A 15166-nucleotide genomic window follows, 5' to 3' on the forward strand; every position below is an offset into this window, starting at 1 on the left:
TCGACCACCTCTCAACATGTTTTAAAACTAATGGCATTTTATTAATATAATCTACATTCCTTCCTCTAAGCCACAGAGCTCCATCATCAGCGAACAACGATTTATTTATATTCTTATCTATTGTTGCAAACACATCATTAATCATAATAATAAATAAGGACTCATGACACTACCCTGAGGAGCTCCATTCTCAATTATTCATTTCCTTGATATATATTCCCCAATCTTTACTTTAATATTTCTTTCAATTAAAAACTCTTTAATCCAATTATATAATTTTCCATCTATTCCAATTTGATCTAATTTGATCAACAAACTTCCATAACATATCGTAAGCTTTCTCTACGTCAAAGAAAACTGCTATTAGAGTTTCTTTATTAATCAAAGCTTTCCTAATATCTGATTCCAATTTAATAATTGAGTCCATTGTTCCCTTTCCATGTCTAAAACCATTTTTTTATGGGGAGAAATGTGTTTTCGCCATATGATACATTAACCGATCTGTGATCATTTCTTCCATTACTTTACCTAAATGTGCTGTTAATGCTATCGGTCTGTAGTTTAATTACTATGTTTTTCTTCTATGGATCCAGACTTCTCTTCTGCAATTCAGAAATTTTTCTTTTCCTTTTTCACAAATTTTTCTAGCATATGACAGCTCTTAATTTTATTTCAGTCAACGCCAGGGGTCTTAATGTTCCACACAAAAGGACCACTATACTAGAATTTCTCTGGAAGAAAAATATAGATTTTGCTATGATTCAGGAGTCACACTTATTGTGCAAAGATGTGGGTCGATTAGCTAATAAGTTTTATCACCCTATTGCAACTTCATCTGCAGCTACTAATTATAAAAGGGTAATGGTTTTGTGTAAACGCAAACAAAAATTTAATGTGATTGACTCTTGGGCAGACGATGCAGGTCGGATAGCCATTGCAAAGATTTGCATGGATGGGAAAAACATTGCACTTATTTCGGCTTATGCCCCTAATTCATTTGATCGCACTTTTTTCCAACTATTAACTAAACCTTTGCTTGATCTCACAGGGTTTGATTTAGTCATTGGGGCGGATTTCAATGCGGTGTGGGACAGCGGCATGGACAGATCAGGTGGCTGCGAGACTAGGGATCAACATCTTGCATCTGAGGCGTTGCACCACTGGGCATCCGATACAGGCATGGTCGACATTTAGCATTTGTTAAACCCTTCTTTAAAAGACTTCTCTTTTTACTCAGCGAGACACAAATCCTTTTCAAAGCTAGATTTTATCTTTGCCTCAAAAGATTTATTTCAAAATATTCAAAATGCGCATTACATTTCGGTTACCTGGTCTGATCACAAACCCATATATTGTTTGCCCATCTTCCACTAAAGCCTCCAGGTGGCGTTTTAATGCTTCCTTACTGCGAGATGAAACATTCAAAACTCAGTTTGAAACAAATTTTACAGAATTTAATGTCGCTCTGTTCGTGATCCAAGGATACTTTGGGAGGTGGTAAAAGGAGCAACACCACTTTATATGCCTCAACACGAAATAAAGCACGTATAGCCAAATTGGAAGCTTTAGAATTAAAACATGCCACCCTTGATGCTTCCCTGCAACATAATTTTAACGATCACACAGCCTTACAGAAGGAACTGATTAAAAAAGAGATTAACTCTCTTCTGAGGCACCGTTCAGAATTCCTCATACACAAAACAAGACAAACTTACTATTTTAATTCTTCAAAACCCAGTCGTTTACTAGCAATGAAACTCCGGACGGATGAGCACGCAAACCAAATATTAGGCTCAAAATTAAAGTTTAATTACCAAAAATAAAGTGACATTGAATAATAGAATTAAATCAATTAAAGGAAATAACTGTGTTTCTGTCTCTATCAGTAACATCAGTGTGTAAGGCAAAGTGCATGGTTGGAAATGTAATGTAATGTTGAAGAATAAGTGCAGCAAACAATCAAACCAAACATAAGCAAAGGCCAAATCCAAAGTCCTCAAAGCCTCTCTTGGCTCAACTGGAGAAACTCTTCAAAGGAGCTCCTGAAGCACCGGTCGCAGGTGTTTCCGATTGGCTGATGATTGTGGAAGCAGGTACCAAACAGCAACACCCAAGACCAACAGCAGAGGTCGCCAAACTCTGACGTCACTGGTGTTTGCAGAACAGGCCGATGGGTAAGATGTGCCATGGCAACAAGAACAGGTGATACCAGAGGTGGACAAACTACACAACTCCATTACTTGAGTAAAAGTAAAAGTACTATTGGTTAAATATTACTCCATTACAAGTGAAAGTTGTAAAGATAGATTTTTACTTAAGTAAAAGTACAGAAGTACTTGCTTTTAAAAGTACTTAAGTATCAAAAGTAAAAGTAAACACATTATTTTATTATTGTTGCATTGTTGTATGAATGCACTGCTCCATCATGGGTGTTTAAGACAGTCATGCTCCATCTGACATGCTAGCAGACCTTGAACTCATTTAAATACTTGTTTAAAAGTTACAAAGCTATTATCAAAGTCAAAATCATACTAGAAAAGAAAGGTTTCTACATTGTGTTTATTTGACAGGATTATGTAAAAACATATTTCTGAAAGGACTTCAGTTAACATTATTAGCCCAACTACGCTTTAGCATGCTAACTAACATTGTCGAATGTTACCTATGTGTTAGCGCTCTATCCACAAGGCTATGGCAACTTAAAAATCATTTGACCAATCATACTTCATACCAGTGTTAATTTTGACAGCAAATTTGGATTTAGTTATAGTCAGTCTTTTGACTATAACATTTTAGGCATCTGAATTGTTTTAGTTTTAGTCTAGTTTTAACTATGGTTCTGCCGCCTTCTATTTTGCCATCAATTGATTAGTGTTCAAAAAATACTTGGAAATCATTGAACTTCATGGGATCCTACAAGAGTGATTACTGATAGGCTGTCTGCAAAAATAAAAATAAAAATAAAAAATCACGCTTTAAAGAAGAAAACAAATCATCCACTGACTTTCAAAGCGGCTACGACTTTCTACTTCGAGGGCCTTAGAAATGTAATGGAGTAAAAAGTACGATATTTGTCTTTCAAATGTAGTGAAGTAAAAGTCATAAGTTTCCAGAAAAAATACTACTCAAGGGAAGTACAGATACTCAAAAAGTGTACTTAAGTCTAGTACTCAAGTAAATGTGCTGAGTTCCTGTCCACCTCTGGGTGATACTGAGAAGAGAATAAGATGAACTCAAGATTGATCAAACCCTCTGAATCTCAAACAACGCTCGACTTCTGAACTCATGATAGTGATGCTAACTGCGACACCAAAGCTGTGTCAAAAAAATGAAACGATCTTCAGTGAAGCTTTGTATTGATGCTGGATTCGTTCTATCAAAATCACGTGACCAATGACGTCCGAAGCTTCGTTTCACACACACACACACACACACACACACACACACACACACACACACACACACACACACACACACACACACACACACACACACACACACACACACACACACACACACACACACACGACTGCTTCATACTCTGATTCAGAGAAGTGTTGTATTGCGCTAGTTTATTTCTGCGAGACTTTGTCATGGTTCTGAAATGTGGAACACTTTCATTTGAGTTCGCCCAATAAGGCTGATAATATATTCGGCTTTTGTTCTGCAGCCTTTATGTGTGTGTGTGTGTGTTTATGCACCTGCATTTATTTAGTCTACTTCCTTTATTCATGAGTTTTATTTGCTTACAAACAGGAAAAATGTCCACATTCACAATACAAAATGTAATCTTTTTAGTTGGTGCTGTCTTCCTTGATTTTAAGAAGGCTTCTGACACTGTTAACCATAATGTACTTTTATCTAAATTGTCAAAGTTTATTTTTTCTATTAATACAATAACATGGATGGAATCATATCTACATTTAAGGAAACAATGTACAAGAATTAATGGTATATGCTCTTCCTTTCTCGACTGCACTATTGGAGTCCCACAGGGATCTATTCTTGAAACAATTTTATTTAGTTTATATATTAACGATTTGCCCACAGTGTGTCCAGAGGTTCAGTTCCAGATGATACAGTAATTTATACTTATGCTAAAACAAAACAACAAGCTGCTATGAACAAAATCTCAGATTGGTTAAATCATTCATGTCTCACTCTTAATGTGAGTAAAACTAAAAAGAAATGATAAGCATCAGCCAGATATTTTAATTAAAGGTAAAGCAATAAATATTGTAAATACCAGGGTATGATTATAGATTCAAACTTAAATTAAGAAACATATACAAAAGGTTTGTATTTGTGTTAGAGCAAGCTTAATAATTTTTAGGAATATTAGGAAGAAATTACCTCTGGCTGCTGCTAAACTTATGCACACAATGATTTTTCCGCATTTATCTTATTGTGCTACAAGCTGATCTCAAGCAAGTGTAACAACATTGAAGCCATTATATATTCTCTATAAACAAACTGTGAAAGTTTTAGATAAAACACGGAGGTGCCTTCAGACATTATAAATGATTGACGTTTGATAGTTTTTTATTCTTTGCAGATGTGTGTTTGATGTGTAAATTAATTCATGATCTTGCGCCACCACCTCTTAAACAGTGTATGACTTTCTGTAAAGACAACCTTAGGGAAACCAGGGCATCCGTTAGAGGCGATTGTTCAGTTAAATTTAAGAAAACTGCCTTTGGACAATCAGCGTTCTCATATAGAGCTGCGGAAAGATGGAACTCACTGCCTGTTCATATTAGAGAGTGTACATCATCAAAACAGAACTGAAATCATGGTTTAAGAAAAATCAATCGTGTGATCTTTAAATATATATATTTTTTTCTTCTTATGTGATTTAACATTTGTGATATGATATTTGTGCATTTACTTTTTTTCCCTCTCTCTTGGATTGTAATTGAATGCTGTAATTGTATTGAACATCATCCTGCCCAGGGACCACAGATGCAAATGAGCTATTTAGCTAACTCTGGCACAACATTAGTGTCGTGCATGGTCCCTGTTAAATAAATAAATAAACTAAACTAGTATGCAATGGAACAGATTGTCATGTATTTAATACATTGTTGCATTCATTCATTCATTTTTGCTTGTAAGATAATGTTTGCAAAAGATTTTTCCCCAGCGCTTTCCCTCTTTCCTCGTCGAGCTCTGATGTGAAAAGCTTCGAGTAATGAACCTTTTTCTGATACACCTGAGCTGAACGCTTGACTCCTCCATCACTGACTCATGACAGCACAGAACTCACTGTAAGACTGAGACGGGTTATTAATAGCCCTTTATCACAGAGGAATGTGTAATGTGCTGTTAGCACCTGGCTGAACAAACAGCACTTCATTAAATAAGCATCTGGAGGAGGAGGAAAAAATCAGACATTTTCAGAGACAGGAGAAGAACTGATCATTACTGAGCAGAGGATTTTACATTTCTTTAAGGCAGTTACTGCACATTCATTCGTCTCTATTACTGCTGTCATGATAATTAACATGGTTTATTACAAATAAAATAAAAACAGTTATAGTGGTAATAGTTTAAACAGGGTATTAGTAGTAAAACTAATGCAAATCAATCCACGGAAAACTACATTCTTCCTCTAATAAAGCCATTGCTAACTTTCCTAAGAATCAGTCTAAATCATTTAAAAACGTAAATTCAACAGATATGAAATATGATTAGTAAGAGAAAACTGTTAATGAGACTAGGTCCGCGGTGTCATTATTTAGCATTAGCTAACTTCACCTGCCGGAGATATTAGGACGGCGTTCTGCAAAATATACTCAGAACACAAACTCCAAAGATGCGCGGCAGTTCAGCCGTTTGCAAATCAAAGTATTAATAACGTTAATGTCACTGATCATCAATGAAATCCAGGACACGTGAGTTTGAATGTGAACCCTTTATTAACTCAAACACACTAGCCTAGCCTAGCGCTTTCCGCCGACGCGAGGGGCGTTGACCTTCATGGGCTTGGCGATCTTCTGTTTCGGTGCAGATTTAGAAGGGGCCTAAAACACAAACCACACGTTAGCGACTGAAGAACACACACACTACAGCATTAGCATTAGCACAGACGTGTAGGACTAGCAATGACACTGAGCGCCCGCGGGTAAAGGGCACCAGGTGTAGACGCAGGCCTTCTGCTCTATGCCACCTTATGACACAGAAGCGACAGAATGTCACCCTGCAACGCCTGAAGGGGCAACACATGAGGAGCCATCAGCTGATGGGGCAGAATAACGCTAGGCTAACCTTGGTCCATCAGCTGACGGGGCAGAATAAAGCTAGGCTAACCTTGGTCCATCAGCTGACGGGGCAGAATAAAGCTAGGCTAACCTTGGTCCATCAGCTGACGGGGCAGAATAACGCTAGGCTAACCTTGAGCCATCAGCTGACGGGGCAGAATAACGCTAGGCTAACCTTGGTCCATCAGCTGATGGGGCAGAATAACGCTAGGCTAACCTTGGTCCATCAGCTGATGGGGCAGAATAACGCTAGGCTAACCTTGGTCCATCAGCTGACGGGGCAGAATAACGCTAGGCTAACCTTGGTCCATCAGCTGACGGGGCAGAATAAAGCTAGGCTAACCTTGGTCCATCAGCTGACGGGGCAGAATAACGCTAGGCTAACCTTGGTCCATCAGCTGACGGGGCAGAATAAAGCTAGGCTAACCTTGGTCCATCAGCTGACGGGGCAGAATAACGCTAGGCTAACCTTGGTCCATCAGCTGACGGGGCAGAATAACGCTAGGCTAACCTTGAGCCATCAGCTGACGGTGCAGAATAACGCTAGGCTAACCTTGAGCCATCAGCTGATGGGGCAGAATAACACTAGGCTAACCTTGGTCCATCAGCTGACGGGGCAGAATAAAGCTAGGCTAACCTTGGTCCATCAGCTGACGGGGCAGAATAACACTAGGCTAACCTTGGTCCATCAGCTGATGGGGCAGAATAACGCTAGGCTAACCTTGGTCCATCAGCTGATGGGGCAGAATAACGCTAGGCTAACCTTGGTCCATCAGCTGACGGGGCAGAATAACGCTAGGCTAACCTTGGTCCATCAGCTGATGGGGCAGAATAACGCTAGGCTAACCTTGGTCCATCAGCTGATGGGGCAGAATAAAGCTAGGCTAACCTTGGTCCATCAGCTGACGGGGCAGAATAACGCTAGGCTAACCTTGGTCCATCAGCTGACGGGGCAGAATAACGCTAGGCTAACCTTGAGCCATCAGCTGATGGGGCAGAATAACGCTAGGCTAACCTTGGTCCATCAGCTGATGGGGCAGAATAACGCTAGGCTAACCTTGGTCCATCAGCTGATGGGGCAGAATAACACTAGGCTAACCTTGGTCCATCAGCTGATGGGGCAGAATAAAGCTAGGCTAACCTTGGTCCATCAGCTGACGGGGCAGAATAACGCTAGGCTAACCTTGGTCCATCAGCTGACGGGGCAGAATAACGCTAGGCTAACCTTGAGCCATCAGCTGATGGGGCAGAATAACGCTAGGCTAACCTTGGTCCATCAGCTGATGGGGCAGAATAACACTAGGCTAACCTTGGTCCATCAGCTGATGGGGCAGAATAAAGCTAGGCTAACCTTGGTCCATCAGCTGATGGGGCAGAATAAAGCTAGGCTAACCTTGGTCCATCAGCTGACGGGGCAGAATAACGCTAGGCTAACCTTGAGCCATCAGCTGACGGGGCAGAATAACGCTAGGCTAACCTTGAGCCATCAGCTGATGGGGCAGAATAACACTAGGCTAACCTTGAGCCATCAGCTGATGGGGCAGAATAAAGCTAGGCTAACCTTGGTCCATCAGCTGATGGGGCAGAATAAAGCTAGGCTAACCTTGGTCCATCAGCTGACGGGGCAGAATAACGCTAGGCTAACCTTGAGCCATCAGCTGACGGGGCAGAATAACGCTAGGCTAACCTTGGTCCATCAGCTGATGGGGCAGAATAAAGCTAGGCTAACCTTGGTCCATCAGCTGATGGGGCAGAATAAAGCTAGGCTAACCTTGGTCCATCAGCTGATGGGGCAGAATAAAGCTAGGCTAACCTTGGTCCATCAGCTGACGGGGCAGAATAAAGCTAGGCTAACCTTGGTCCATCAGCTGACGGGGCAGAATAAAGCTAGGCTAACCTTGGTCCATCAGCTGACGGGGCAGAATAAAGCTAGGCTAACCTTGGTCCATCAGCTGACGGGGCAGAATAAAGCTAGGCTAACCTTGGTCCATCAGCTGACGGGGCAGAATAAAGCTAGGCTAACCTTGGTCCATCAGCTGACGGGGCAGAATAAAGCTAGGCTAACCTTGGTCCATCAGCTGACGGGGCAGAATAAAGCTAGGCTAACCTTGGTCCATCAGCTGACGGGGCAGAATAAAGCTAGGCTAACCTTGGTGCTCTGGGCGGATGGCTTCTTCGTCGCCTGCTTAGCCTTCTTGGCCTCCTTGGCAGCCCTGAAAGATCAGATTAAGAGTAGGTTAGGGTTGAACCGTCTGAATGTGTGAGCCAATCACAGCCCTGAATGTGTGAGCCAATCACAGCCCTGAATGTGTGAGCCAATCACAGCCCTGAATGTGTGAGCCAATCACAGCCCTGAATGTGTGAGCCAATCACAGCCCTGAATGTGTGAGCCAATCACAGCCCTGAATGTGTGAGCCAATCACAGCCCTGAATGTGTGAGCCACTCTATGCTGATTAATGCTCCAACTACTGTAATAGCCACATCTGGACACATTTCGGCTTTTATGAAAAGCTCTCCGATTTATCAAAACCATTTCATTTACACTTGGGCACATAAATGTGTCTCCGCAGATCCGATCTTCAATTCCCGCACTATATGCAGATTTAGTGGAGTTCCCGTCTCCTGATAGGAGTGGATTATATAGATCAGCAGCTCATTTCAGTTTGGTCTGAATCAAAATGGCCGGTGTGAAACCAAACAGACGAAATTTGGTCCGACAAAAAGAGGTCGTCTCAGTCCAGATCAAACTGAACAAAGCTTCGGTTCGTTTCTAGTGTGAAAGCATTTTCTGTACGGTTCAGACTCTCAGAGCATTTACAGGAAGTTCCCGTTTATGTTTAAATATTATAATGTTATTTTTACACTTCATCTCGGCTACATTGATTATGAAAAGATGCGCAGAATGATTTTAAAAGAAATGTATGATTTTGCGTAGAAAGCCTTTCTTTAATGTGAATTTCGTTTCGTATAAATTGTATGTTAATTTTAATCAACGTTTAATCAGATAATTGCCTTGATTTAATAAATAAGCTAATAGTCTATAGCAGACAATAATGGCGGGAGCGATCACATGCTTTACACATGAACTGCAGCGTCTCAAACCTAAACTCAGCAGATACTGCCTCACAAACATGAGGAATATGTGAATATAAAGCTTGAAATGTCCACTTTAAACGTGACGAACAGAAAATAGTCCAGCAATGCGACTGTTCAATAGTGGAGCGATATTCGTCCGTTCATTCACTCGTTTACAAACCAATCACAGTCCAGATGCCCCACATGATGAAGACGAGTGGACACGCGTGTGTCATGTGCAGTTCTTTAGTGCACTCGCATGATGATGACGAGTGGACACGCGTGTGTCATGTGCAGTTCTTTAGTGCACTCGCATGATGAAGACGAGTGGACACGCGTGTGTCATGTGCAGTTCTTTAGTGCACTCGCATGATGATGACGAGTGGACACGCGTGTGTCATGTGCAGTTCTATAGTGCACTCGCATGATGATGACGAGTGGACACGCGTGTGTCATGTGCAGTTCTTTAGTGCGCTCGCATGATGAAGACGAGTGGACACGCGTGTGTCATGTGCAGTTCTTTAGTGCACTCGCATGATGATGACGAGTGGACACGCGTGTGTCATGTGCAGTTCTTTAGTGCGCTCACATGATGATGACGAGTGGACACGCGTGTGTCATGTGCAGTTCTTTAGTGCGCTCGCATAATTACAATGTGAAACCAAACCAAAACTAACCCAATGTATAAAATGTATCAAAACATGAACTTTGGTTTGGACTTTGGTGCCGACTCTCAGCTGTGAAAACGCCCTCAGTTACTTAGTTTAATCTTATTTAGTGATCGACCGATATATCGATATTTTCCCTATATTTAAGCATTTTACCTTGGTGCGGACTTAGTGTGAAAACGGCCTTAATGATGACGAGTGTTGAGCACCTGCGACTTGCTCTTGGTCTATTTGCAGTAGTGTGTGTGTGTGTGTGTGTGTGTGTGTGTGTGTGTGTTAGCGTGATGAAGAGATACAGCGGCTCGTCTGCTCGTGCTAAAGGGTCAGTTCATGACTGATGAAACTGAGGCCCTGTCCACACGAACACGGGTATTTTCAAAACCGCAGCTTTTCTACGCGGTTCGGCTGTTCGTCGCAGTCTCCGGTTCCTGAAACCAGACTTTTTTGAAAACTCCGGCCAGGGTGAAGATTTTTCCCCAGCGCTTTCCCTCTTTCCTCGTCGAGCTCTGATGTGAAAAGCTTCGAGTAATGAACCTTTTTCTGATACACCTGAGCTGAACACTTGACTCCTCCATCACTGACTCATGACAGCACAGAACTCACTCTAAGACTGAGACGGGCTATTAATAGCCCTTTATCACAGAGGAATGTGTAATGTGCTGTTAGCACCTGGCTGAACAAACAGCACTTCATTAAATGAGCATCTGGAGGAGGAGGAAAAAATTATTTTTAGTATCTCCGGTTACAGCGCTGTCGTGCAGATGGTGAAACCGGAGATTTCGGCTTGTTAAGCCGTTCTCTCCTTTATTTGTGCGCCGTTATCGCTTTTGTTTAACGTTACATGAGTCGAGTCTATGCAATGGCGGATGTAGCTTTTAATAACTCTGCTAACAGCGCTTATCACATACAGATACATGCGCAGTTAGCCCATAGTAAGGCAAGTGTGTGAAGCTTCCGTCCACTTGAGCCTGCCCATGTGTATATACAGTTCCTGTCACTGAGTCCAGAGTAAACTTGCAGAAGGGTTTCACTGAGCCAATAGCATCCCTCCGTGGACCCATGTGGAGATCAGGCAGCCAATCACAGCGCGGTTTTGCGTTTTCATTTGGACTGAGATTTTTTTTAAACCATGCTTGTGTGGACGCGATTGTTTTTTTAAACGGAGGAGGTTATAAAAATACCTGTGTAGGTTCACACTGATGCTCATGGGGTGGCAGTGAAGGGTCAGAGGTCAGAGTGTGACCGCTCAAGCAAAGCACAACGGATCGCATCATTAATGTTTAAGAGCGCTTTGGATCTTAATCTGTGTGTGTTATATTGCCTGCACACTAAATAAACTTCGGTTCACACTGGACTCTGACATCACTAAAGCACAGATCTGAGCCGCTGGGGTCAAAGGTCAACGTCTACAACCCTAACTCAGAGTCTGTGACATCCACATCACATTTAAATCACCTTCAGGGAACATTAGACGGAGAGTTTATTTTATTAATTTTCTGTGTAAAAGTGTTGAATGTTGAAAGTGAAACTCCAGGGGCCGATACCATGAAGCCGGTTTAGCTGCTAGCCAGATGTGTTGGAGCTTAGCTTGTGCTAATCCTGGGTTTTAGGTGCCGTTAAAGTGGTTTGGCTTTTAGCTGTGTTCATCTCCATAGTAGCTTACGCTCCACGGCTAACCTGCTCCAGGGCAGGTTATGTTCTGGATAAGAGATCTCAAACTGAAATTGGACCAATCAGCTGTGAGCAAAGTGACACGCCTCTGATGCAATGAAGCCACGCCCCCTGTTTCTACTCCAAAGTAAAGGTCACTACAGAGCAAATGGTTTTTAAAGACTAAAGTGTCTGGCTTTTAACAATGCTTATTTAATATAATAATTTTCAATGACTTAGATATCATTTAAGTAATTATTATACCCGTAATCAATTACACATGTATCATTTTAGTTCAATCATTAATAGGCACATAGTTAAAATTAATATAAATAGCCTATATAAAGATCATAAAAAATACGCTTTAAAATAAATAAAGCTATTAAAATGACTACATGCGAGTTTAAATGTTCAATTCTCTCTATAAATCAACTAAACTAACTTCATAACTTTTACTTGCACTGACGTAGTGAATATTTTCTTAAAGTTGTCCACTTTCATAAACAGCTCTTTTCTTCCTCCTGTGTACATTTGTTTCAATTCTTAATATTTTAATCATGTATATTCTGCCGAAGAGAGAAATCAATCTCACTGCTTCTCTCGTGAGAAGTGAATCTCAGTGTCACTGATCCACAGCCTGTGATTGGCTGTTCACTGATGATGTCACAGCTCCTAAACTCCGGATCAAAGCCTGAGTTGACAGAGGAAGCTGGTGATCCGCATCATGGGACCAACAAAGCCTGAATAGATTGGTTTGGTCAACTCAAAACTAATCCTGTAACCCTGAGTTTGTTAAACTACCATCATGGAACAGGCCCCAGATCTGTGTCTGATGTGTTAGTCTTTCCATCGGGAACTTTACACACTTTCTCCAGAAACTGAACAGGGAAGGCGGAGGCCGAAAGTTTACTTGATGAAGTTTTAAATATGGATATTTTTCTCACACAAACGCATCGCTTCAGAAGGCCTTTATTAACCCCGTGTGGAGCAGTTATATGACACACAGATGCACTTATTATGGAGCAATGAATCCATTTCTAAAGCTTGGATTAGCCTGGACTTGTGTAATATAATCAGATTTTATTGCTCTGAGAGAAGAATGTCACACACCTCAGGAGGAGTTTCTTCCCCCAGGCCATCAGACTCCTGAACTCAGTCACGTGACTCACTTCACCCCGCACACGCATAAACATACAGTTTAAACATTAACATCCACATACTGCCACTGCACTGCACTTTACGTTCCTATTGTTACTGTGTAACAACCTGTAATAAACCTTGCACATTATACTTCTTTATATATATATATATATATATTTATGTTAACCACTTATTTCTAAGTCTACAGTTTATCTCACTTATCATATCCACATATTTTTTATATTTTTATTTTTATCTTATTTCCTATTTTTATCTTTTACTTGATTTATTTATAATTCTACTTATGTTAATACTTTTTATTCTAATTTTATTCTATTTCTATTTTAATTTCTTGTAACTGTTATTTGCACTGTCCATGGAGCGGACCTGTTTACATTTCACTGCCAGTTGTATATTGTGTATATAACTGTGTATGTGACAAATAAAACTCTTGAATCTTGAATCAGATGAGCTGAGGGAGAGTAAATTATGGGCTAATGTTCATTTTTGGGTAATGTCAGGGTTCAGAGTTTAGGCCCAACATTCATCATTAGCCCCACACACACACACACACACACACACACACACACACACACACACACACCTGATGGCCTGCTCTCTCTGGGCTTTCCGCACTTCCGGCTTCTGGTTCCTCTTGGCCAGGATCTCTGCCAGAGACGCTCCAGTGATGGCCCGCTGGAACTTCACCGCGCGCCGCGTGCGCTTCTTAGACACCTCTTCCTGCCACACACACACACACACACACACACACTTACAGCACGCGTTACACTGAGAGGAACCCTCTACGGAGAGCTGGAGGGGTCAAACTCACGGACTGGCCCTTCTTGTGCTTGCGGCGGTACAGGACGGTCCAGTTGATCTGCCTGGGGTTCCTCTTGGACAGGAAGGCAGACTCACATTTAGCGTTCAGGAACTGGAAGACCTGCAGAAGAGCGACAGGTCAGTTATAACACGCGTGTTTAACCCTTTCCACACGCCAGGATGAACAAACTACTAGTTGCCATAGCAACATTATTTAGAGGGAAAAAAATCACGGCAAAATAAAAAAACTCTGGAAGATATTACTGAACATGTATTTAACCATAGCAAAAGTACATTTACTACTTAAGTTTAGTTCTCACCTGTTTGTGTTTATTTAAAATAAGACAAATCCATTATTATTGTAATCTTATATCAGTTATTAAACAGTTGAGATGAGTTACAATGAGCCCCTATTAGAAATATGAATTCTTTTATGAATTCTTTTGAGAAACCATGAGAAAAGGGTGAATAATGTTCAGAAATTATTCATTATTATTATGTTTTGAACTGTTTAGCGATGTGTTTTTTTCCTAGTCGAACTCAAATGCTTATTTTATTTTGTTTTAAAAAGTTAATAATTGTATTTTGTTGACAAAATATTTTAGTTTGTCTTGTATATTGATGAACATTTTCAGCTGTTATTTGGTCATGTACCTATGGGGCATGTTGTCACATTTCACTTCCATTCTTTCAGCGTAAATCAAGTAAAAAGTAAACACTGTATTAATGAAACATAACCTCATAACTGTACTAGACATGTGTGATATTAATGTGGGAAACAATAAATATTCTGGATTTACACAAACTGATAGGCTGTGCCCGCTCTGCCCTACTTTAACTTTTCCAAAACCATTATTAGTGAGCCCAAACTTTCGAACAGTAACATTATAAGAGCTTTATATTTCAAATGATGTTACTTTGAGTGGTTTGTGTGTTACATACGTTTGTATGACATTAAACCGGTTAAGCACAACAATGCGTTTATGCCCGACACACACACACACACACACACACACACACACACACACACACACGAGCATCATAACACACATTTCATTTCCCAGAACATGTTCTTATTTGTTTTTTAACTGTAAATCTAGTTAAACTCAACTCTCTCACACAGTTTCAGTCACTGAGGTACCCGATTGTTTGCTATGCTAGCACATTAGCTCTGACAGGCCCCACTAAAGCTAAAGCTAGTCTAACGTTAATAACGGAATCTGACCGCTCGTGTGCAGACGCGGTTCACCGAATAAACCCGAACCCGAACCGGATCTGACTGAGTTTGGCTTTACCTTTCCATCGATCCTGGCGTAGCGCCGGCCATGGCCGGGGTAGATTTTATATCCACTAAAACTGCACAGCTCGACCCTGCACATCGGAAATAAGAGTTATTACAGAGTTATCATGTTTACCATTAACCGATGAACACTCTAACATGCGATTATACACAATAACATTAAAGATGTTAATGGATGATCACAGACTGCACTCACTTCATGGCGGCGGTTCAGACAGGGAAGAGGAAAAGGAATTGTGGGTAAGCGGTT

At 41.0% G+C, this 15166-nt stretch overlaps 1 protein-coding gene across 1 annotated transcript; it reads right to left on the reverse strand.

The window, feature by feature from the left end:
• Window positions 1–5899: 5899 nt before the first annotated feature.
• On the reverse strand, window positions 5900–15142 carry rpl24 (ribosomal protein L24). Its single transcript, XM_079813595.1, has 6 exons — window positions 15113–15142; window positions 14912–14987; window positions 13627–13737; window positions 13399–13535; window positions 8410–8473; window positions 5900–6023 (listed from the first exon to the last, which is right to left on the reverse strand). Exons 1-6 carry the CDS (start codon window positions 15115–15117, stop codon window positions 5943–5945), a joined length of 474 nt encoding a protein of 157 aa, XP_079669721.1. The 5' UTR covers window positions 15118–15142; the 3' UTR covers window positions 5900–5942.
• Between the last annotated feature and the right edge of the window lie 24 nt (window positions 15143–15166).

The sequence above is a fragment of the Gobio gobio genome (genome assembly GCF_949357685.1).
Source record: "Gobio gobio genome assembly, chromosome: 3".
Taxonomy (NCBI): Eukaryota; Metazoa; Chordata; class Actinopteri; order Cypriniformes; family Gobionidae; genus Gobio; species Gobio gobio.